Source organism: Poecilia reticulata, linkage group LG2 (assembly GCF_000633615.1).
Source record: "Poecilia reticulata strain Guanapo linkage group LG2, Guppy_female_1.0+MT, whole genome shotgun sequence".
Taxonomy (NCBI): domain Eukaryota; kingdom Metazoa; phylum Chordata; class Actinopteri; order Cyprinodontiformes; family Poeciliidae; genus Poecilia; species Poecilia reticulata.
The window spans coordinates 23,854,787-23,880,473 of NC_024332.1; the positions used below are offsets into that span (position 1 = coordinate 23,854,787).

Below are 25,687 nucleotides of genomic sequence, written 5' to 3' on the forward strand. Positions count from 1 at the left end.
TGGTCAGGTCAGGAAGGAATGCTGGATGTCTACTCACTCTAAGGCTTTCAAAAATCTGGCACTGTCTGCCTGCCTGAGAGCTGAATATAACAGTTGGTGAGCAGGTGGAGGACATGAGCCTGATTGTGCTCCAGCGCAGCAGAATGCAGGTGAGCCAGATGAGCTTGATGAGGAGTAATGAGGAGAAGAGCATAGCAGGCAGACAGGCCAGAAACATGACAGGAATGTACTCCTTTCTTTTCTATCTAAAATGGCCCTAATACGCCGTCTTACATTTGCTCATGGACTGCAACTAATTCTTATTTTAGTAATTGATTATTCTATCGATTATTTGGACGATTAACTGGACAAGGAAAATGGCACAGTCTGCAGATTTTTCATTTACAACTTAATTCTTTTTTTACACAATGTTCGAAATGCCTAAACGAACAATTCAGATCATTTTTTGAACAAGAAAACAAACATTTTTTTCCCTAAAATGCAAAAGCACAGCATTCATTTCTTGCATCCTTAATCCTTTGCAGATCAAAGCTGCCGATTTGTCTCAGATAAAAATAAAAATCCTGGTCTGACAAACCAAAGTGTTCCTCCCACTGGAGTCCCAGTTGTGTGCGGCCCGGCCCACCTCACCTCCTGAGCCGAGCCAGTTCTCTGCAGATATGTGAACACAGAATTTGGATGCTGCACTGCATGTTCCATCCAAATCACATCCTGTCCATATGATTGCAAAAAAAAAAAAAAATAGTCTGAACCAACCAAACACACTCTCATCTAAGCATCCAGCAGAATGCTGAAATATATGCAAAGAATTGAGTATTTTGGGTAAATAATAGAGATGTGCCGATCATAATCGGCCAATTTTCGTGAAGAAGTGTATGATCGGTGATCGCCGATCACGGTCTCTTGTTGCCGATCACACAAACCGATCACCTGCATCTCATTCATGTGTGTCTCTGTCCGACCCGTCTGTCCCTGTGCCAGAGTAACACAGTGCTCCATTTGGACCTGGTGACGGGGGCCGTGCGGAGGCTCATGCTGTCTCCAGAAGGGGACCAGACTCCCTTCAGAGCCTCCAACTGGTGGAGCAGCAAAGAGCAACAGGTCAGAGGTTTCACAGTCTGCAGAGAGAGATGTGAATGTTGGGCTCCCAAGCTCTCAGGGAGCATCTCCTCTGTTCATTCACGATAATAAAAAGAGTTTGGCATTCTGTTCGCTGAGGTTGTACTTTCTACATGACTGTTTGTTTGCAGGGAGGCCATAAGATGTGTCGTGACTTTTCCAAGAAAAACTGGCTTCTCTTTTATAAGGAGGATGGGTAAGACGCTCAGATCCAAGCTAAACTGTCCAAAACACTGCTGAAAATCTTGATCTAAAAGGGGCTATGTTATGGAAAATGAACTTTTTTAAGCTTTTTATTTTATGTTCTAATGTTATTTCCTGATCAAAAACATTCCAGGAGTGTTTCTTTCATTCTTTCGTCCATGTTTGAGAAATACTTTAATCTCCCATGGCAACCAATGCTCTCACGAACCGCTGCTTTTCCACTTAGCTCCTTCAGACTAGCCAGCAGCAATTAGCAAACAGTGAAACGTTCCTAAAAACGTTGTTAAAGGCTCAATGGAGAAATGTTGTTACGGTGACTTCCTGAAGACAGAGTTTCAGAAAGAGCAGGAGCTTCTTAAAGAAACAGAGGCTCAATTTCAAGGCTTTAAAATGCAAAGTTGTTTAAGTTGCATTTGATTGAAGTAGGACAGTGTTCCTGAAAAATAAATGATGGCGCCCCTTTGATGGCTCCCTGGCGTTCGCTCATGCAGAAACCAGCTGGAGGTGCTGGACGTGCTGGAGGGCCGGATTCATTCCATCTCGCTCCCAATCAACTTGAAGTCAGTGTTCCTGGTCGCAGAGGACCGGTGGCTTCTGCTGGAGAGCAACACCAACAAGTAAGGGAACCATTTTAAATCTCTTCTCAGGTTCTTCAGGAGCAAACTCCAAATGGCTTTTTTTTTCTGCACAACTTCAGGAAGTTCCTGCTGACCAAGCCCATGCACATGACAGCTGAAGACTCTGGAGTGTGTCAGCTTCACAGCATCGGTGAGGACCCGGCCAGCTCTGGTCATGGAGCTGCTTCAGGTATGGGACACACAAAGTAAGAATATGTTGATTATTACTCTCCCTTCATGTTTGTTTTCCATTTTTTCCCCTGGCAGCCGAGGTTGTAGTACCCCAGATGCTGTCTAATGAGCAGCTGCCCAATGAGAACCTCAGTGCCGCCTTGGAGCAGAAGATTGTTTCCCCAAACCGGGTGCTGGCTGACACCAGCTGCTTTGCTCAGATCATCGTGGGCTTCCCAGACCTCATGGTGAGACATTAAAGTAACTAACCCCCAAATCAGCTCTTCTTTTTTCCACGATAAACTGTCTAAATAGATTATTTAGAGTTCCATCTTTCTTTTTCTGTGCAAATTTTGACATTTTTGTCTAAATTAGGTTAGTTCTTCTTTATTTTACCTAAAACTGTCTCAATGCTGCCCCTCCTTTCTTGAAACTGTGCCTAAGCAGTTAATTTCTTCTACTCAACCAAAGTCTAGTTTTTTTATTAACCATTGTATTTTTTTTCCAGTCCCCTAATGAGGTGTACAGCTTTAAGAGGCCAGTTGACCTGTCGGCCATGAAAAGCAGTGAAAGCGGCTCTCATGCGTTCTTCAGGGGTGCGCTGCGGAGCGGCTCAGTCAAACGGGAGAACTGTGTCAGTCTGCTCTCAGCCAATCAGGTGGTCCGAGCCATCCCACCCACCAAGGTGCCCCTGAGGGACATCTACCCTAAAGGTCACAGTTCACATCGTATGGGCGATAGTGAGCGAATGCCTTCTGAGAATGTCGGAGTTTGTGAACACTTGCTTCCTCCGTATTGCAGACGTGACTCCTCCAATGGCAGCAGCATACCTGGAAGTGACCGACCTGACCTCCAAGAAGCTCAAATACATTCCAGTTCCAAGGTAAAATCAGCATAGATGGAGGTTGTGGGTTTATTTGTTGTTGTTGTAATTTTAAAAAAATATAGAATCCTAGTTCTACATCTTCTGCTGCCACCTTGTGGGGGAAAAGCATGATTACATGGAGGAGGAGAACCTCCAGAGCTGTTTACTAGTACATCCATTAAATTATCAAGAAGTAATTCAATTAAAAAACTGAAACCCACATATAAATGAATACATGGATGCATTTCTAGCCTTTAGTTCTGTTTGTTGGGATTATTACAGCACACAACTAATGGAAACCTAAAATTCAGTCAGAATTCAATCAGAAAATCACAATATAACAGGAAATTTAAAAAAAGATTTTTTTTAAATAAAGTTTGATAATAACATATACAATCATGGGGAAGACTACTGCTACATGACCCCTGTCTAGTAGACAGTGTGTTACACAATGCACTGCAAAAAAACAAAACTTTACAAAGTAATTTTGGTCTAGTTCTAGTACAAATATCTTACAAAACTAACTTACAAAATACAGGAGCTTGTTGAATTCCTTAATATTGATGAAGAAGCACTAGTTCCACTGGCAGATTATTTTACTTATTACATGGGAATTTAAATTAAATAATTTGGGACTAATTCTTTTTTCCTTTTTTTTAAGTCAAGGGAATATTGACTTAAACATGCTCCTATTCTTTCTGAATCATATAAGTTAGTTTTGTCTTATTTCGAGTCTACTGAGATATTTTAAAACCAGACCAAATTTACTTGGTGAGGTTTTGCGTTTTTGCAGTGTGTAAGTTACATAAATCCAATCAAATGTTTCTCGTGATAGTTTTCGAACAGATCTATTCCATACATTCTGACATCTTGAGGAAAGCCCTGTCTTGTGACTGGCAGGTCGATGAGCGTGTCGCCGTACACCAACTGGTTGTCGAAGGTCTCGGACTGCGACGTGCTGCTGGCCGCTCTGGGCTCTGGAGGCGTGGTCACTGTGGATATGGGGGGCTACGTCCGGCTGTGGGAAACAGGCCTGGACGCCCTGCAGCGCTCTCTAATGGAGTGGAGGAACATGATCGGCTCAGAGGATGGCAGACCTGTTCAGGTAGGAGACCAGATGGAGGGTGCAGTACCTCTCAGCACCACCGAGGGGCGGCACTGTGCTGCTATAATCTCATCTTGACGTCTCTCTCCCATTCAGGATCTTTTCTTGCTCTTGCAGGATCATTTTTATTCAACTGTACATTCCTGATTTAATAAGCAGTGGAATGCTTTCCAAGTCCAAAATTCACAAACTGGCTTTTTTTTTTTCCTGGTATGGGCTGAAAGACGGGTCATTGTCATTTTGACGCAACAGGTCAGAACGGTTTGACCTTTTTGCACTGAGACGGCATTGTTGAGGAGCCCACATGCAGACGCAGACAGATGAGTCCTGATAGTGTATCTGCAGATCTCAGTCTCGTGAAAGAAAGAGGGGGAAATAAAAGGGCAAACACGGTTTGAAAGGATTCAATTAACGGATCAAGCATTTGTTCCATTGTTCCCAACAGTCAGTGTCCAAGAAAAATCTTTAAAAACCGCCTTGAACGCAAATTATAGTCCTTAATAGAAATGTTGTGCTGCAGCTGAACACCTGGGCCTCCTGCTGGTCGGGATTCCTCTGCAGTCAGCTGCAGGTCGCACTCTGCCTGTGTTAGCGTTTGCTTTCTGCATCAACAGAGCTTCCACTGTACTATACACCTCAAACATTCTCCGTCTGTTTGCAGAGCTGTTTGCTTAAGTCAAGTCTGTTCAAGATGACCCGTTTGCACACAGAATTTGTGCAATATTTACCACAGGCCTTGTTTTAGGTCATCGCAACAGTCTGCAGTCAGGCGTTTTTCCTCCTGAAGGAGGGAGAAGAGAAACGGAGCTTCTTTTCTAGCACGTGCATATCTGTCTTTGTAGATGGAAAGAAACAAATTAGTACATTTCTGCCAAAAAAAACTCAGAAATTGCCTGGAAAAACTTAAATTGAAAAGTGGAAACTCAATTTCCTTTTTTTGTAGAGAATTTTAGAGATCAATCTCAAATTTTCTGTTTTTTATTTTTAATTCATTGCATTTTCTTTTTTTTTTTTACTTTTGGAGTTTTGTTTTTTTATTTCTGAGATTAATCTAAATTTCTGAGTTTTTTTTCTAGAATATTTTTGATTTTATGAACTCAGAAATTTCCACATATTTTTTTTTTTAGAAAATCTCAGATTAATCTCAAAATTTCTTTTTGTTTTCTATTTACAATGACTTTAATTCACCAAAGTAAATATTAGAGTAAAAATATGACTTTTTATTTCATTAAACAAGTTTTTTTCTTCCATATTATCACAATCGAAAAGCTTCTGCTGAAACACAGTTGATCTGCAAACACATTCTTGTCCATTCACAGTGATCCATGAACATCAGAACATTAGAGACAGCCATCATATCTGCACACAGTTCATGTATTTACTTGTGGTTCCCTGCAGGCTTCCAGCTTTGCGTAATGACAGTCAAAACAAGCCATCCAGTCAGCCTGCCAATTAACTGTACAATATGTTTGTGTTATTTTTTCTGCCTCTATTTCAGTGCTTTCTTTTTGCTTTTTGCTGGTGTCGTTGGCCACACGCCACCATTTTCCTTCCCTGACTACTGTCCCGTACTAAAGCAGGTTATCGTGCATACACATGCTGGATCCTGCAGGCCTCAGCGCCTTCTTCAAATATGGGCAGACCAATGTGTAATCGGCATCTCTCACGGAAAGTAGCTACAGTATCTCCGCTTCTAATCTCTCTGATATTTGATTCACTCGTTTTTGTATTTTTAAACATTTTCCAAAGGGTTTCTCTGGAGATATTGGCAGTACAGATAATACATTTGAATGCAGATGTGCAGATGTGAGTCAGTATTAAAGAATACTGACTCAAAGTAAGAGTCTGAATGATGAGTAAAATGGTCTTTGGGTTGCACATTTTCTTTCAGTGTGAATATTTTTCAGTCTATGTAAAAACCTGCAGAATTGCACACCAGTTGTAGTTATTTCAATTGGTAATCTTAAATGAGACACTCCATCTGTACCCTTTTATTTAATAATCTTTTTCAAAAACATTTAAGCAACTTCAACTTAGCAACTTGTTTGGCATGCCTTAAAGGGGCAGTATTACGGAAAATCCACTTTTTCTCTTGCTTTGCATAATTTTATAATGTTGTTTCCTCACCAAAAACATAACTAGAGCATTTTTTCATTCATTTCATTTTTGGAAATCCTTTAATCTCCCATGGCAACCAACCAACTATTCAAAATACCTGGGTGGACCTAGCCCTGCCTTCGAGGATGGAGATCCTCCTTGGACTTTTCAAGGAGGAGCTTTTCAAGCTTCTATATTTCAGAGCTCAACTACCCCACAACTCCCTCCACTCAACTCCTTCAGACTAGCCAGCAGCAATTTGCAAACACCTGACATAATTGCACATCTGCTGAGCTCATTATCGTAGCTAATTCTCAGTGAAACGCTGGTAAAAACGTTGTCAAAGGGTTTATAGAGGAGCCGTGTTGTGATGACTTCCTGGAGGAGGAGTTTCAGAAAGAGCAGGAGCTTCTTAAAGAGACAGAGCCCCAATTTCAAGGCGTTAAGTCAAAACGTCAAATTTCTTTTAAGTCATTGAGCATTTTTATAACAACCAAAGGGAACACAGTTACATTTTTTAGTTATAAAATGGCACTACATCCCTGGAAAACACATAATACAGCCATTTGAAGGAACATGAGTGATCAGATTCCTGTGACATTTCTGGTCATTCTACATTGTTTTTATGATTTTGTTTTTGTTTTCAAAAGCAAACTGCAACACCTTCATGTAGTTGAGACATTAGTAACATCTTTGCCTGCTGGACTGAATAGTTTTAATCTCAACATCTGAAACATTAAAAACAATAAAACTGTTACTTACATTCATGCCTTGATACCTTGCCTGCAGTATTGCTGACTGGACTCATTTGTACATTCAAATGCTGTTTTTTGTGGCTGTTTTTTGTGGCCACTGTTTTTTGTGGCTGTTTTTTATAACGTATGGAATATACGTTATATGGAATAACGTATTCCAGTGTATATGGAATAACGTCCCACTATTCCATATACACTGCAAAAACCCAAATCTCGCAAAGTATTTTTCACTATTTTCTAGTGCAAATAGATTAGTACAGTTGCAATAAGATGACAAAAAAACAACACTTAATCGTTACTGGTGGAAAACAAGTAACCCTTATAACTGAGTAGAGCCAAGTCAACCCACACTGAGTTGGTACCAGTGTTATAATAGTTTTTTGTTTTTCATTATAGTTTGGGGTTTTTTTTTTGTTGTGACTTTTTGTTTGAATCAGTTTTAATAAGTTTATTAGCTATCATTAGTTAAAAATGGTTTGGTTTAGTTTTTAGTAGTTGTAGTCGTAGTTCTACTGGGCTGTAAGGTGAAATAAATCCCTCCTCCTGTAAATGTTTAGTCATGTTAAGGTCAAACTACAGTTGGAAACTAGTACTGCTATGCAATGCTCTGTGTGATTAAAGTCAAGCGACTTTAAGACAAAGTTTTACTAAAGATTGTTTTCTTCTTTGAGCTTCTGATAGAAAAACATCTTGTAGTACAATTTTACAAGCATGGTCTCTGTCTGGATCACACCCTGCTATACGTTTAGCCCACTGCTACATGTTCAGACATTCACGTAGCGACATGCCTTTATGCTAACACACACACTGAGCCATATATAAATATAGTCACATAAAGCACTCAGGAGTGAACTAATATGTGCTTGGTTGCATACACACCCACAGACACACAAACAAAATGGCTCTCTGTCTTTAGGCGTCGAAAGACAGAATCAGAAATTTATGAGGCTATTAATCCTACAAGACCAGGCGTGGACCTGAGATGAGAGAGAGGGAGCCTCAGTGTTTGAAGGAAAGAAAGATGTGAGGGAGGAATCTGACATTGATTCCCACAGTCATAAAACGGAGAGTTTCCTCTCAGCACCACACATCCAAGATCCATTCGCCTTTCTAATTCGGATTTACTTTTCTTTCTTTGTGCTAGCTGTCAACGTTAGCCTTTTATTTACAGATGGATCCTTTATCAACAGCCTGATTGATGACAGTTTAGTTTATGTCATTCAATAAGACTGTACTATTATAAATATCACCTTGTTTTCTTAACTGTTTTGTATCATAATTGACACATTAGGCTGTAATTAGAACAGTAATCATAACCAAAAAGATTCATTTAACAGTCATGTAAAAAGATATTGCACACTTAAATATTGTTTATCACTTTTCCATTTTGAAACAATAATTAATTTTATGGAAATGTTATTTTCTTATTAAAATAAAAATATGGATCTTAATTTCACATCCTGATAAATGAAGAAACTCCCATAACACCAAGAGAATAAAGAGACAAATTAAGCATGAATAGAGAATAAAGGAAATGTGTAACATTTTCAAAAAAAAATTTCTGAAGAAAATATTTAAGGTGTAGGATAAATTGTCTTTATAACTCAATACTTTCTGCTCAATACATAGACATGATTATGCAATAACACCACATCATTCACACCCCTGTTAGAATTATGTTTTTGAAACTTCAAAATTAAGACCATGACAAATTATTTCCAAAAATGTATGACAAATAACCTCATTAAAACTCATTAAATTGTTTAAAAAAAACTCAGGAATTGGTCGTGGATGCTGGCCAATCCGATGTTAACCCTAGTTTGTAAGACTTCCTTCAAGTACAAGTTGTATTCTGTTTGACACAACTCTGCTGATTCCACATATTTCTGGGCTTAGGAGTCAGGCTGAAACACAGAAGCATTTCTTTAAAACATCCAACATTGGCCAAAGTCTCCCAAAGCCTTGTGGGAAAAGATCTCGTGTTGTCTGTAGGAACCAACCTGAAACTTTGGTCGCCACCCAGCAGTTACATGTTTTCAGTTGACGCAAATAAAAACTGTGAAACTGAATCTTCAGATCTTTGGTTGATGTAGTGACATCACATTATGTAAGACACTGATCAAGTGATAGTGATTTTTGCAGCTAAATTAGAATAGCACGATACAAAAAGAACTTGATGACAAAGGTAAACTTTTAAAACAGTTGTGTCCATGCTTTTGACACCCATAATTGTTAGAACTTGGTCCTACTTTTCAGATCTGTATATTGGCATTCCAGTACAGACATCGTCTCTCACCACCCTGAAGTCTTGGTGCTTTAGTCTTGCATCCACACTTGAAGTGATCGTGGCGCCTCTAAAAGGACTCGTTCTAAAGCATCACTCGTTGTTTTTATAACCCAGGAGTCATCAGCTATTCATCGCCTCCTTTCTTTGACGAGCCCAGAATGGAATCCACTGCCAGCTTCATGAAACAGTCGCGTGTTGTTCTGTCAGACAGCATGATCTATGTAAAACATGATGACAAGTGTGGATTACTGGAACAAGATGACGTAGAGGAAATCCTGCTGGCTCAGTCCCCCTCCTGTGATTGATGGATTTTTAGGGACGAAGGGGCTTCAGGAACCGGCCGGTGCTGGACCTGACTGTGGTGGTTCTATTTTTGGCCTGGGTTGGGGCAGGCGGCTCACACCACATTCACAAAGACTCGTTCAGAACATGTGAACCCGGAGCAGCCGAGCATTTAAAGCACGTTGATGCCAGAGGCTCAGACCCCTGACTCTGTACCTAACCGCAGAGCTATGAAACCAACTTCTCTCTGGTTACTGAGATTCATCTGCCTGCACACTCACTTCCTGTTGATTGTTACTAATACTGGAGCTATGGAGGGCACTGTTGCTACCCAGAAACAAGTCCATGTTCTGCTGGTGCTTTTAAGAGCAAGAAGTAAAAGTTTTTCTTTTCCAAGCACAAAGTCAAGAGCCAGGAAGCCGAGTGCTGCTACTTTACTATCAAATGCCAATTCCAGAACAGATGGAAGGATTTTTCTTGATGCAACAAAAAAACAATAAAAGTACGTTGCAGTTTGTTTTGTTTAAATCACAACTTATCGATGGCTACGTTCACACGGCGGGCGAAAGCGACACAAATCCGCTTTTTTGGCCCTAATGTTACATCCATTTGGGTTTGTCATCGCAGTCTGAACAGCCCATCTCCAATCTTTTCACCCCCCACCCCCTCCCAAAAAAAAAAAAAAAAACTTTTTTTTTTTTTGGCTTTAGTGGCTTTTACTTCACAGTAGACTGACAGGAAAGTGGATTGTGAGAGAGGGAAGACGCCACCGCGTTCGAATCCGATTGTTTTCAAATCGTCTGCTAACGGTTATGTCGCATTTCATCAGATTTTTAGTTTCAGAAAAAATAAAAATGTGTTCTTGCGACTCTCTCTTCAGTTTTTCATACTTGTTAGTGTTGGCACTAAGGGTCAGTCTGAAATGATTTGCTTTTTAAAATAGAATGGAGGAGACTTTTTTATAACACATCGAATTAGTGTTTCTCCAAAAACATCTTTTGCTCAGACACTCTGACAGATGTAGCCAAAAACCTTTCTTCGTTAATCAGTAAAAGCCTTTGTCAGTGTCGTTCAGTTCAAGTTAGCCCTTAACTTGTCCTAATCTGAGATGAGACTACGAGCATCAGGCTGACTCCTCTAATCTAAGCTAATTATGGCGATCCCTGCTGACTCGGCAGCATTGGATCGGAGCTCTGAGCTTCTCTGGGCATCAGCCCGAGGCTGAACTGCTGCTGGATAAAATCTGGATCAATTTCACTGGGTTTCCATTACAAATGTGCACAACTTTACCGATGTACCGCTAATGTCAAAAGAACACAATTGCGGCGTTTCCGTCAAATAAGAAACAGTTAAAATCACACAGTTTGTTCACACGATAAAAAGACCATGACAAATTATTTCCAAAAATGTATGACAAATAACCTCATTAAAACTCATTAAATTGTTTAAAAAAACTCAGGAACTGGTCGTTAAAAAACACGCTGCGCTGTCATCCTGTCTTCGTCTTTTCTGCTTGTGGCAGCATCCGGCTGCCCGTGTGATGCAAATAAAAAGTGTTTCTTTTCCAGTTTTGCAAAATATACAATTATTGATATGGCTAATAGACCATCTCATCTAAGCGCAAATTTTTTTATCGAAAAACTGGAGTTTTTTTTTTTTCCAAAATTTCCATGTTTCCTTTAAGCAAATTTATTTTCGTAATTCCAATTTGTGCAATTTTATGGCCAATAGAAACGCAGGCTCTGTGTGTTTCCTCATACATGAATAAAAACTAAAGAATCAGTAGCTGCGTTTCCATTAGTCATAACATTTACATTTTGGAAATAATTTTGCTTGATGGAAAAAAAAGCCAATTTCAAGAAAACTCTTTCAGCCACATTGAAATGTATGTATTTCACAAAACTGCAATGGAAGCGCTTCTTTCACATCAGACATGTCACATGATCAACAACTGGATGTTACTACTGGCAGAAAAGACGAATAAGACAACAGGAAGTGGTAGGAGGATGACGCCGCAGCATGTTTTTTAACGACTTCGCACAGGAACAATCTTATCCACACATGATATTAGTTTAGCTTCTTGTTTAACGGAAGTTGCAAAACTGTGTTGTTGTTTTTTTCGACATTAGTGGAATATTGACAAAGTTTTGCACACGGTTCTAATAGAAAGGCAGCCAATGGATAGAAACATCCGGGTCAGAACCGTCGACATTTTCAGAACAACTCCGTCCTTTAAAGGTTCCTTCCGTTTGTAAGAACGCAGCTGAACCGCAGGCGACCCTCAGAGTCTGGCTGCCTCGGCGCGCAGTTTGAGCCAGAATGCTGACTTGGGATCTGATGGAGAAATCGACCAAAAAAAATGTATTGTTAAGCTCCGTGTGGATCCACTTTTCCCCTCCAATGGTCTCCTGCAGAGAAAGAGACAGAGCCTGCTGCGTCTTCCCTGCCCAGACCTCAGAGCGGCGTTCACCGTGTGGTCGATTACATGTCATCTGGGGAGGTGAAGAGTGCAGCGTGATTGTGTGAGCTCGGAAAAGTAAAAGGCTCGATTATTTGTCCCTCGTTAAATTCAGTTCGAAAGCCATCTGGGGCGATTTTTGTTTATTCTTGGCTTTGCAAGTATTTCATCCAGTGGGAGAAAAATCTAGTTTCGTTTTTGTTTCAGATCACGATTCAGAGGGACAGCGGTTTGGACGTTTCTGCACCAAAACACGGCAAGATAGACGCCAGCAACGCCCCTCACGTTGGGGGAAACCAGTGGGCCGGAGGCACCGGTAACGAGTCTTCCTAACTATACGTCCAACGTGTTCAAACTCCATCTTACTCCCAATGTTTTCCCTTTTTTCAATACTGGATGCAACACAAACTGTGTCCAGTAAAGATGTTTTCTTTTTTCTTTTTCTTCCCCTCAGGTGGCAGAGACACTGCAGGGCTGGGAGGTAAAGGCGGGCCTTACCGCTTAGATGCTGGACACAAAGTGTACCAGGTGTCCCAGGCCGAGAAGGACGCTGTTCCAGAGGAGGTCCGCAGAGCCGCCCGCGAGATGGCCGAGAAGGCCTTCAAGGAACGGTAGGACACAGGAAGTCTGCATCCGTTTCATGCTTATATGGGTTTTAGTCCATTTTGCATCATAAACTCGTTCAGTATTTTGCATTTTTCAGATTTTGTCTCAATAGAACCACAAAGTTTGATGTGTTTTGTTGAAATAGTGCACAATTGCAGAATGGGGGAAAAAAAAAGGATTAATTTTTTAACAGAAGGAGAACGTTTTTGAATGTCAATTTTCAGACGTCGCCAGATATTCTCAATTTCATTTTGATCTGGACTTTGACTAGGCCGACTATAACACTTAAACAGGCTTCCATCTAAACCGTTTCACTGCAGGAATGGGCCTTCGAAAATCTGGAGAGAAGTTGAAGGGAAAAAAGAAAGCAAAAATTAAAATATTGACTGCGATAAATGTTTAAACCACAATTTATTTAATTATAATTTTCTTTCAAAATGATAAAATTATTTTTTCAATCACTGCTATGGAATCTGACTTCAATAATATTGAAACGTTATTTATCATGCTCATCTTTCTGATTGGATGATGGTTAAATTTACAAGCTGCTTTGCTCCTCATGCTAGCATAACTAGCATGGCTAGCACAGATAGCTATTGCAAAATGGACAAGTTTGTGAGCAGAAGCAAACTCCTGCAAAGAAACCTTCTCAGAGCTCCTGGATGTCTAAAATCAGAACATATGAGGCAGCATTTATGCTAAATTTATGTAATAATTACTGAATTAAACTTGAGAAAGAAAAAAAACTTCTAAAAGTTGTTTGCGGTGGGTTTCTCTGTCTCCACCCTGGACCCGTCCCTCAGTGGTTAAATGTGGAGCAGGTGTCGGTTCTGGAGGTTCTGAGTGGAGGAGCTCCAGGTCTGACAGGGGTGATCCCACTGGGAGACGTGTGTGTGTGTGTGTGTGTGTGTGCGTGTGTGTGTGTGTGAGCCCATACATTCAGTCTGGAGCAGAGGGCTGCCGTCTCACCAGCTGAACCATGAAGGCCGTCTCTGTTCACCCTCGCTCCAAACATCCCCCCTTCCTCTCCCTCTTTTCCTGCATGGCCCTCCAAACACACTGGCTGCTTTCACATGAAGAGGACGACCTCTCTGTCTCTTTTTTTCCCTCCTTCTTCTTTTTATCTCTTCTTGTCACTAGCTTCATTTTTCCAGATTCCTCCCCCTCTACATTTACCGCCTGTCTGTCTATCAACGTCCCACTGAGCTCAGAGCAGATCTTGTGCTAACATGCGGATTCTGATATCACTCACTTTGAATGTTCCCAAGCAGAAACGGTCCAATAACTGGCTGCTGTGTTTTTTTTCTCTTCCAGTCAGTGACTGGAAGGGTTTTCAGAACATCTTTACCTGATGTCTCACAATATTTTTTATTATTGAGCTTGTATTTTTCTCTCTCTCTTATTGCTGATTAAACTGTGAGCCATCCAGAAAGTCTTTGACATACAGTAGTGGAAACAGAGAGGTATTCCTGAAGAGATGTTTTTGGCCAACATTCTTACGTATTATTTGTGAAAACTAAACAGGCCAGAATCTGTAACTAGCTGTTCAAACTTTAACCTTAAAGGGGCGGTATGATGACATTTCCAGGCACATAGAGCCATTTTATAGCACAACAAATAACTACGTTATCGTCAGTTGTTATAAAAATGTGATACATATGACTCAAAAGAAATTGAACCTCCAAATTTAAATCCCTGATTTTGGGCCTCTGTCTCTTTAAGAAGCTCCTGCTCTTACTGAAACTCCTCCTTCAGGGAGTCATCACAACATGGCTCCTCTATTAACGCTTTAACAATGTTTTTACCAACATTTCACTGAGAAGTAGCTCCTATAATGAGCTCAGCAGATGCTCACTTCCACCATGTGTTTGCTAATTGCTGCTGGCTAGTCTGAAGGAGCTGAGAGGGGAAGGGCAGCTCTGTCAGGTGGAAGCTTGGAAGTTTGGAGGCTGCAGCTTAAAGGAGGAGCTTTGTGAAAGCAAGCATTTAGTGGTTGCCACGGGTAGATTAAAGAATATTTCAAACAAGCATGAACGAATCAAGGCAACACTTTAAGAATGTTTTTGATGAGGAACTAACATTATAACATGATCTAAAGCTCAGAAAAGTAGATTTTTACAAAATACTTCAAACTTTAATCGTGTTGGAAAGATGCTGTTATGGGAATGTCCTGTTCTGTTACCTGAGATGGGAAACGAGAGATAAACATTCAACACATCATTTATCCAATGTAGTCCAGTCTCAACCATCGTTTCCTTTGTGCTGAGCTTTCCCAGTCTGTATGACCAGCCTGAACCACGGACAGGAATTTCATTACTGCGTCACGTTTAGCACATCTTGCTCTGCTCAGCGATTCAGTGAGACTGCAGGAATCCTCACCCTCCTTTCAGTCGACAGATGCAGAAACAAGTCAATAAGCAGTAAGACACAGTCATTTGTCGCAGCTCAAAACTGCCTCCAGTTTCATCACGTTAACCAAACTGATTTGCTTTCAGCACAATTTTGCAAAAACACAAAATATTTCTAAGTGTATTGATCTAGTTTCTAGTGTAAATATTTCAGTCCACTTGAAATAAGACAAAAACAACATACTAACATAAACTAACATACAAGAAACTTTTCAGCAAGAAATAGGAGCTTGTTTTAAATCAATGATTCCTTAATATTAAAGAATTATTTCAGACATTATGTTTGGATGATTTGGGGCACCTGAAGGTTTTGGATCAAAACTGGATGATATTCAAACATTATTTCACTCCATTCAAAGAAAACCTCTGAAAAAAAAGTGAACCCAGAGCATGATGCTGCCACTATCATGTTTCACTCTTGAGTGTTTCGGTGACATGCAGTGTTATTTATCAGTTGGAGTCGTGACTCAAAGGTTCAAAGTGGATTTCATCAGACCATAAACCTGCTTCTTTTCACAGTTACTAATCTAAAACTTTTGGCATGTTTTGTGTAAAGTTTGGTTTCTCATCTGAAGAGTCTCATGATTTCTAAATACGCCTCAAAACTCTCTGTTGCCTGGTGACGTTAAATATTTTCTTCTGTAAAACTGAAAAGAAAAAAAGGAATCCAGTTAAAGTTTAGCAGAAAAACGTGTTTCTGTTTCACCAGTTTTACAATTTTCATGCAGTTTGACACAACAAAGCATCTCTAACACAACGTGTTCCAAGATAACCACAGTAAGCAATATGTTCAACTTTTTTATGGGACCAACCCCGACCCCAAAGCCGCAGTGCAAACAAAACAAAAATGTACTTTAAGCGCTCTGCTTCTCCAGTTAAACGTTTCACAACGTGTAAAACAGAGACAGATTTTCTTGTTTGTCCGGCGCGTTCAGCTGGAGGGAGTGTCGGCCCCAATGTTTTTGCGGTCGCTGTGTGTGAAATGTCGGCGCGCCTCTGCCGAGTTCCCCTCCGGCCGTTTCTGCTGCGCTCTCGGCTGTTTTCGTCGAGGTTCTGGAATTCAGAGGAAATGGCTCCGGCCCGCCAGCCAAGATCCTGCGCGTCGCTGCCATGCGTCCGCAGACACACGCAGGAATGCGCGGAGGAAGTGGCTCCGGGACACGCTGCGCTGAGATGAGGCGATGTCGATGTTGAGGAGCGGACAAAGGATCTGTGTGTGTGTAGCTCAGAAATAACTAGACACCTGAAGCCCAGCTGATTCCTCAGAATGCATGTGATGCAGGGAAGATGCACAGAGTTGAGTCACAAACTTGAATGCGTTTTATTAGGATTTTATCTTAAAATTAAATCTAGTTGCTAACTGGGATGGAAACAGTTTTTTTTCCTTCTTTCTTTTTTGCAAATAAAAGTGTGGCATTGATTTTCAATAACTCAGGTTTAGCCCATTGTCCACAAATAAAATCAAATACAACCACTAAACAGTAGGGCTGAAACGATTAAACGTGTAAATCTGTTACTGTAATAATTGTCAACGAATTTATTAATCGATTAATTGCTAACTGGAGTTAAGACAAAAAGAGGCTATTTTCTACAAGAACAACATATTCAGAACAGCAATTAAACCAAAAACTGTACATAATATATAAATGTTAGAACACTTTTGTGTTTGACAAATATTGAAATAGTCACCAACTAATTTAGTAGTCGATTAATCGTTAACTGCAGTTGAAACTAAAAGAGACCATTTTCTGAAAAAACATTCAGAGCAGTAGCTCAGCGAAACCTGCACAAAATGCATAAACATTGAAACATCTTTTTGTTTGACTATTATTGAAATAATTGCCAACTAATTTAGTAATGACTTAATCATTAACTGCAGTTGAGCCAAAAAAAGGCCATTTGCTGAAAACCACCAGCCTGACTTAACCATACCATTGAAGCTCCAACTCAGCTGTCGATGATGCTGTGGAGGATAAACGTTGGTTTAGTTCAGGTTATCTCTACAGGTGAGTTCTTCTGAGGGTGTGTGTGTGTGTGTGTGTGTGTGCGTGTGTGTGTGTGTGTGTGTGTGTCTGTGACCTCCTTTGATTGCATGGCTGATGCCAGCACAGTCTACACATTCACACACAGATCCGTTACAAGCTGCGACATATTAAGCCAGAGGGACTCCACCCTTCCTCCAATCCCTGCCGGCGTTTTGAAAAAAATAAAATAAAAAAATCAAGCCTCCGCATCGCCGGGGTGGTCACGGTCTGGCTGTCGCCAGGCGTTTCAAACACCTGGGAGAGATTTCACCCACGTCCTGCCGTCGTTTCATCTCGCACGCGCGCACACACACACGCACACTTCACGCTGTCGGAGCATGGTGGTAGCACCTTTACATTAGCGGGGTGTGTGTACGGTTGGCTGATACCTGACTGATGGCTGCACAGACCACCAGGGTCTTTACAGGTGGGGCTTTTTGAACAGATCACAAACACATGCTCCTTATCTTAACCTTTAACCTTTCTACCATAGCAACCTCAGATACCTTTTTTTTATGCACCAAGTTTGCTGGGAGTTCATATCCATTTATTGTCTTTGAAAGGAGATCTGGTGTGAGAATGTGTTTGCACGCTGATGGTTATCTTTCAAACATTATTTCTTTAAACATTTAAAAAACATTTAAACATTAAAAACCTGGAATTAAATGGGATTCGTCTAATTATTTGGAAATCTGGGATCAATTCAAGTAGCTACAGAACTAAACACCTGCGTATTCCAGTTAACAATTAATCAATTGCTAAATTAATCGACGCTCTGCAAAAACACAAAATATTGCCAAGAGCCTTTGATCTAGTTTGTAGTGCAAATATCTCGGTACACTTGAAAAATGAAAAACAAAAAGTCAATAATTCCTTTATACAGATTGTTATTTTCATTATGGCAGATAAATTCACTTAGAACAAGAGATTTTTTCTCATTTCGTAAATGAAATAATCTGCCAATGTAGCTATTTTTTCATCAATATTAAGGAATTAATTAGTTAAAACAAACGCCGACATCTTGTTTTAAGGTCTCTTCTATGTCAGTTTTGTCTTATTTCAAGTATATTGAGATATTTGCAACCACAAAAATACTAGGTCAAATTTTAATTTTGTAGTTTAACTATTTCAGAGATGGATTCATCACGATTCATTTGAATTCATCGTTTCAGCCCTATCAAGGATAATTGTCTTTTGCACTGAGTCAGGCAGAAAACCCAAACCTGCATGGGATTCAAACCCACGACCTTCTTGCTGCAAGGCAACAAGGCCAACAGTTCCTCCAGGCTGTGCTGACAGAACTGCGTCTCTCCTGTCTCTGTCTCAGGTTGAAGGAGATCGATATGAGCGAACACGACGCTTCTACCTACCAGGGCTTCTCCAGCGCAGTGAGGAGGCAGGTTCAGTCCCTGCGCATCATCCTGGACAGCTTACAGGTCAGCGTCTGACACTTCGCGCACGTGAGTCCCTGTGTTGGGCGGCTCACCACCTTCAGTCTCTGGACTCTAATCTCTTTTCCTGCAGCCGTTTATCAGCAACAGGCCTGATTATTCTTTGAAGAACACTGATGACTTTGATCCGGCCTTTCTGTCCAGTCCCAGTCGCATTCAGAGCCAACAACCAAGTTCAAAAGCCTCCAACACACAGCCGGGAGGCGACCATTGTTTAACCTGCAATTGGGTCAGAAAGCTGGGGTGTGAACATGAACGCTTTCTTTTGTCTTGCTGACGTGACCGAAAGAGCGAAGGGAAAGATAGCAAAGAAGAAAATCAGGGTTAGAGTCTCAGTTTCATTGTTTTGGGTTGAACTTTCCTCCTTTTGTTTAGGCGTAGCAGGCTGAGCTTCTCCTCTGTGTGTGTGTGCGTGCGTGCGTGCGTGCGTGCGTGCGTGCGTGCGTGCGTGCGTGCGTGCGTGCGTGCGTGCGTGCGTGTGTGTGTGTGTGTGTTCATATGACGAGGGGAAAATGATGCTGCAGTGATTACAGAGCAGAGGCATCGAGGTTTGCTCTATTATTCTCAGGTCCAGGTGTGAAGCTGTGTTTGGATGTGTCGTGGTGGGTGTTTGTGTGCGTGAGTTCAGCTTTTTCCATCCAGGTGTCGACAGCCACGAATGCTGCTTATTGTTTATCCGTGTCCCTTCAGTTCATTCTTCTCACTGTAAAAACGATGACGATTCCCCCGAAACCAGCAGACAAGACGCCATGAAGTCGTGCTTTGTTGCGCCGTACCTAAGGAGTGATTTACGGACTCCCACGCACAAACAGATGCAAATATGAATTACTGCTTACTGCAGCTGGCGGATGTCCAATAAATGATGGAGGGTTGTTGCCGTTTACCTGAGGGAAGACTTTCTGTGTATTCAGAACCGTGAACTGTCCTCTGCCCTCGTTCTCTGTTGCTGGACAAATGGAGAACTCTTCCTAATGATGAACCATTAATAGTTGATGTTACTGGGCTTCATTCAACATGCCAACTGGTTGGAGTAAAGCTGCAAAAGAAAAAAATACAGCACAACAGGAGGCTGAACGCACATTTCCGCTAGCTTAAATGCTAAATATGCTAACAGCAACATTTTTATCAACTGAAAACATCAGGCACTTTTTTCTGATAAAATTAGTTGTACCTTGTAGACTATATGCTTCTAATATGTGAAACAAACATTTTTAGGAACTTGGAGGCTGTGCTCTGCTGTAAAGAAAAGATGCGAACGATCCGTAGAAGCGCACCGCTAAACAGGAAGAGCTAATTATGTGACTTCCAGTTTCCCGAATAGGCTATGTCCAATGCACTAAAAAACAGTGTAGCATTAAGCAAACAACATTAGCTCTTACAGGGGCAGTGTTTTGTAAAATCGACTGTTTTGAGTTTTACATCTCATTATAATGTTATTCCCTCATCAAAAACAACCTGGAGTGTTGATTTGATTCTTTCTTCAGCTGAGCTCATTATACGAGACACTTCTCAGAGCAACGCTGGTAAAAACATTGTTAAAGGGTTAATAGAGGAGCCATGTTGTGATGACTTCCTGAAGGCGGAGCTTCCAAAAGAGCAGGAGTTTCTTAAAGAGACAGAGGCCCAATTTCAAAGTCAAACATTTTTAAAGTAATATTTCATATACTATATATACATATAGCATTTATTTTTTTTATCAGGTGAAGATTGCCTAGTTACTTGACTGTGCTATGGCACTTTAAACAGATAGTACTGCCCCTTTAAGGTACCAGAACAAACTTCTGCAGACATAAAACCCAAAGACTGTAAAGAAATTCAGAGGGAGCTACAAATGCATAAAACAGCCCCGGTGTGTTTTGCTGGAGACAAACATTCCTTTGATTCTTTAGGATCCTCTTTACTCAGTTGGTCATAACGTGTCTGAACTAACGTGTCTAAAAGGTTCAGGTTTGATGCTTCAGTGCTTCAAAAAAGGATTCATGCAACGTGAACTTTTTGGTACTTTGTTAAATTAAAAAATGCAAACTTAGGCAGATTTTGTTGGGATTTTATGTAACAAACGCATAACTAAGATGGAACTGAAAGGATACATGACTTTCAATCTTTTTTCAAATAGAAAAAAATATTTTTTCCTTTATTCTGACTCTTCTATAAAAGTTGTAGCCCTTTGTAGCCGTTAGTTATCTTTTGGTTCTCTTTTCTGAAATGCTGCAATGTTTTTTGTTCTGATTTATTTTGTCACTACTGATGAGCGCTTTGTGTGTGTGTGTGTGTGTGTGTGTGCGTGTGCGCGCGTGCGTGCGTGTGTGTGCGTGTGGGTGCGTGTGTCTGTGTGTGCGTGTGTGTGTCTCGGGGTGTGTGTGTGTGTGTGTGTGTGTGTGTCTCTGTGTGTGTGTTTCAGGCTAAAGGCAAGGAGCGGCAGTGGCTGAAGAACCAGGCTATGGGAGAACTGGATGATGCTAAGATCATCGACGGTCTAACCGGAGAGAAAACCATCTATAAGCGGAGGGGAGAGCTGGACCCAGAGGTGTGTGTGTGCGTGTGCATGTGTGCGTTTGTAGCTGCAGATATTTTTACACTTTAACTTTCTTTGTTTTCATCACACACATAATTTGAACCCTTAACCGTTAAGTGCTATGTTTAGCCGTGTGTGTGTGGGAGATTTTTGCTGCACCCTGCTTTCCTACTGAAGCTCGCTCTCAGGTTGTATCCACTCTTGTGTGTCTCTCATTCAGCTGTATATTTTTGGCCTGAACCAAAACGCCTGCATTATAATAATTACTCCAGGTTTTAGATCTCTGGCCTCGTGTCGGCAGGTATTTTAGGAAAAGCCGCTCCAAAATCAGCAGCAGCCAGGCCGGCGTGTTATTTAAGCTCCACCAGGTGGTTCTGTTGTCTCTGATTGTTTTTGGACCTTCTCCGTCCCTCCAGCCGGGCAGTCCTCAGCAAAAGCCAAAGCGTCTGCGGGTTCTGGCCGACGTGTCGGGCAGCATGTACCGCTTCAACGGGGTGGACGGCCGCCTGGAGCGCTCCATGGAGGCCGTGTGCATGGTGATGGAGGCCCTGGAGAGCTACGAGCACAAGTTCAAGGTGACCACACTGAGCAAGACGGAGTCTGAAATGTGAAACAGAAGGGTGTTGCATTCCTTATCGGATGCAGTGTCTCCAAGTTTCTCTGAATTCATCTCTGCAGTTTTTCGTAACGTTTTATAAGCGGTTACGTATTTTTCATTTTGGGCTTATTTTGTTATTTTTATAGTAGCATAACAGTGGAAAATTTATATCGACAATCTGTCACGCCTGCTGTGTTTCCATTAATTGTAAAATGCAAACTTTGCAAACTGAAATTACATAAATAAATGTCCTTAATGGAAATGGCAATTTCGAAAAAGCTTTTTTGATAAAAAGGATGAGGTGTTTTTGCAGCTGCATTGAAACGCTTCTTTCACATCACACCAGTCATGTGATCAACAGCTGGATGTTACTGCTATCGAAGGCGTCAGGAAGTGGTAGGAGGATGATGGTTTGCTTTTGTCTTCTGTAAAATGGACGACTACAGTTTCCCCAAAACGCATCACATGTAGCCACTCCCAAGAAGGCGGGGCTTGTCGCTCCTCTGATGTGCTGAGTTATGAATATATTTCATAACTGCTTACATCCACCACTTCCATGACTTTTAATGACATATTACATAAACAAACTTATTCACATGTGATTTAATTTTTTATTTAATGGAAACACCAAAATTGTGAAGTTGTGTTTTTTTTGACGTTGGCATAGTATCGACAAAGATTTGCGCACATTTGTATTGGAAACTGTTTGCTGTCTTGCCACATATGTTGAGATATTGAAAAATGAATTTAATCAAGTCCTGTCATGTCTTGGAAGTCTGGGTGTTGCTTTTGATACATTCCCTTTTGAAGCAGAAAATGTTGTATTTCCTAAGCATCCCAAAGGACACAAACAAAACAGGACCGAAGTTGGACCCTTGGGGTACGCCGCAGCAAATAGGATCTGGTGAAGAGAAGTGTTCCCCACTGAAAACCAGAAAAAGACCTCGCTGACGAAAAAGCTATCTAAAGCACAGTAATGTGTCTGTGCTCATCCAGCTACCTCAGACTGTCTGCATCACTGCGTGAAGCGCTTACCTCTCTGTCCGGGTCAAGCGTGTTGTAGCCTAGAAAGTAGAGTCACTGAAGAGAAGGAGACGACAGACAGGACAGAGAGGAGACATGCAGAGATGCGTCTGCAAAAAAGAGCAGCAGGGAGGCAGACTTCTTGGCCCCTTAGTGGCACTCAACCCAGCCTAAAACTGATCACACACACACACACACACACATGCGCGCACACACCCTGACCCCCTTAGTGTTTTACATCAGACGGCAGTGTGACTGTGCTTTTTGCATAACACTCCTTGCATTTGATGGAGTGCAGTCACACCTACGTGTCATGTCACCTCCAGACTGAGGTGGAAATTCTGCCAGTAATGGTTTAGGGAAGCAGTGATGCACCATTAGCTGTGAGTGTCTGTCACTTTGAATTTTTAAATTCATTTCTGCTCACTAACCAGAAATAGAACAGCAGAGAAATCCTCTGTAAAAGGTGCTTAAGACCAAAAATGTACATCATCATCGGTTCTAGAGAGAGCCAGGTGCTTCGAACGACAGGATCACCACTGACTCCAACAGAACTGGTGCATCTATGTCATACCTGGGCACTGGAATAGCTATAAGCTCCTCCGAGTTTCATGCTGATCGTCATTGACCTCATTTCCATTGACCATAATATTGTGCAAATTGTAATTACGAAAATAAATTAGCTTAATGGAAACCTGTTAGTTTTGAAAAAACTGTATATTTTGAAAGAATTTCAAAGGACACACTTTTTTTTTTTTTGCATCACACGAGTCGTGATCATCAACCGGATGTTACCGCTGGCGGAAACAACGAAGACGACGACAGGAAGTTGTAAGAGGATGATGTTTTTTAATGAATTATCGCACAAACTTATTTTCGTGTGATTCTGATTGTGTTTCTTATTTAATGAAAACACCACAATTGGAAAATTATAATTTATCCACATTAGTGGAATACCAATAAAGTTTTGCGTACGTTTGTAACGGAAACACAGCTTGTGAAAGGCACAGTCTCTCCTGGCGGCGTTGACATGCTCTGGTTGGTTTCAGCCCGACTCTTCCAAAGTTACAAAGTCATGTTTCTGCAGCGTCACACATGATTTACATGAACTATTTGAGAATGTGTTGTGACGAGGTTTTTGTGATATCATCCTCTTTAGAGAGTTTCCTTACAGTCCCTGTTTTCTCCACTCAGTACGACATAGTGGGCCACTCGGGCGACGGCTACGACATCGAACTGGTCCCAGCGGACAAAATGCCGAAGAACGACAAGCAGAGACTGAAAGTCCTCAAGGTACACACTCCAAATCAGTTCAGCTGTGTGAAGTACCTGTGAGCTGCCGGAGTCGGCAGTCGGAGTGATTTGTTTGAAAAACTTGTCAATCTAGCAGCTGCTAAATTGGTCCATCTAAGGGATTTCTTCCTCTAAAGCAAGGTTAAGATCCCTAAAAGCATTGTGGTATGATCCGACATGTTTCATGTGTAAAACCAAGCAGCCACGCTGTACACCACACGTCAAATTCAATGCTTAAAGTCCCAATCCGGTCCGGCATAGCGCTTTATTTGACTCTCTGCACCCCAGAGTAAATAAAACCTTTAAAATAAGAGTTGTGTGGTAAAATATTATCTTCCCAAACAAATCAGATCCGTTTTTATGTGCTTATTGCTAAATTACATCAAACGGATGTAATTTAGTTTTTGACAGATTTTCCTCAAAAATTAGTATGTATTTGTGTGAGACTGTCGGCATAAGAAGACGTCTAAAAACAAATACATGGTACTCTCTAAATTAAGTTTTTTGAGAAAGTTTGAGGAGAGTTATAGAACGTTTCAACCAAACAACCGATGCGTTGTGAGCCTTTCTAAAATGACTTTGATTGCTTTAGATTGAGGTCTGATCGGTTAGATGGCAGCCGTGCCGACAGTTCCGCAGCTGGTAAGCGTTTTCTGAGCGAACATGTCCTTCCCCGCGCTCAGACCATGCACGCCCACGCCCAGTTCTGCATGAGCGGCGACTACACCCTGGAGGCCACCAAAGCCAGCATCAAGGAGCTGGCGCAGGAGGAGGCGGACGAGCACTTCGTGGTGGTGCTCAGCGACGCCAACCTGGAACGCTATGGCATCCGGCCGGAGCGCTTCGCCCAGGTGTTGACCTCCGACCCGCAGGTCAACGCCTTCGCCATCTTCATCGGATCCCTCGGCGATCAGGCTGAAAGGTGGGGGTCAAGTGGAGCGCACCTTCACTCTCCAGTCTTAATGGGTTTTGGTTTGCCACGTGTCTGTAGTTGACTTCTCAGCAGGTGTTCAGGGTGGTTTGGGGTTTTTTTAATTCTCTGATGGAAGTGAATGACATCAGTGTGGTTTCTATTCTCCTTCTGCCTGCCTGGGATTTTATGGAGCTTCAGTTTCCTCCCACAGTCCAGAAATATGAACATTGGGTTATCCAACAGCTCTAGACTGTCTTCCTGAATAGTTATGACTGTTATCCATTAAAATAATGACACTTTTAATGGACTTTTAATTGTAATTTTGCATTAATAGTGTCAATATTTACCGATTAAAGTAAAGTTGGTCTTAATGGACTTTTAATCTAACTTTTACATTAAAAGTGTCACGATTTACCGAATGACACTTTGTGACAACAGTCATAAACATTTATGACACTTTCATGTTCTTAACAGGTGTTATGTCACATTTATTACACTGTCATGTCAGTCTTATGCACACCCCTTCACATAAAGTGTTACCTTTTAGGTTTTTTGTTTACATTTTTATTATTGTTATTATGAGAAAAATTTCTTGTTTTAAGTGAAATAATCTGCCAGTTGAACTTGGACTTTTTCATCACTATTAAGGAGTTATTGATTTAAAACAAGCTCCTATATGTTGCTTAAAATTTACTTATAGGTTAGTTTTGTCTTTTAAAAAAAAAAAAAAATCTTTCAGCCAGAAACTAAACAAAACACACTTGGTAGGAGTTATTTTTTTCAGTGTAGATCGTTTCCTGGGTGGACGAATCTATTCCCAGCGTTACTCATTGTGTTGTTTTGTTGCTAAGTTTCTGTGTTTGAGGGACACAGACTGTAATTTGCTAATGGAAATG

The 25,687-nt window shown here is 41.2% G+C and overlaps 1 protein-coding gene across 2 annotated transcripts in view; it reads left to right on the top strand.

The window, feature by feature from the left end:
- The window catches only part of vwa8 (von Willebrand factor A domain containing 8), a 66,956-nt gene that overhangs the window by 40,050 nt on the left and 1,219 nt on the right, over nt 1-25,687 (top strand). For both annotated transcript variants that reach the window (XM_008437498.2, XM_008437489.2), the window contains exons 30-44: nt 982-1,101; nt 1,251-1,315; nt 1,815-1,940; nt 2,021-2,130; nt 2,208-2,359; nt 2,620-2,824; nt 2,913-2,994; nt 3,877-4,081; nt 12,168-12,276; nt 12,415-12,571; nt 18,326-18,434; nt 20,851-20,976; nt 21,381-21,539; nt 23,780-23,878; nt 24,562-24,800. In XM_008437498.2, coding sequence (XP_008435720.1) covers nt 982-1,101; nt 1,251-1,315; nt 1,815-1,940; nt 2,021-2,130; nt 2,208-2,359; nt 2,620-2,824; nt 2,913-2,994; nt 3,877-4,081; nt 12,168-12,276; nt 12,415-12,571; nt 18,326-18,434; nt 20,851-20,976; nt 21,381-21,539; nt 23,780-23,878; nt 24,562-24,800 — 2,063 coding nt within the window. The remainder of the gene's footprint in view (nt 1-981; nt 1,102-1,250; nt 1,316-1,814; nt 1,941-2,020; nt 2,131-2,207; nt 2,360-2,619; nt 2,825-2,912; nt 2,995-3,876; nt 4,082-12,167; nt 12,277-12,414; nt 12,572-18,325; nt 18,435-20,850; nt 20,977-21,380; nt 21,540-23,779; nt 23,879-24,561; nt 24,801-25,687) is intronic.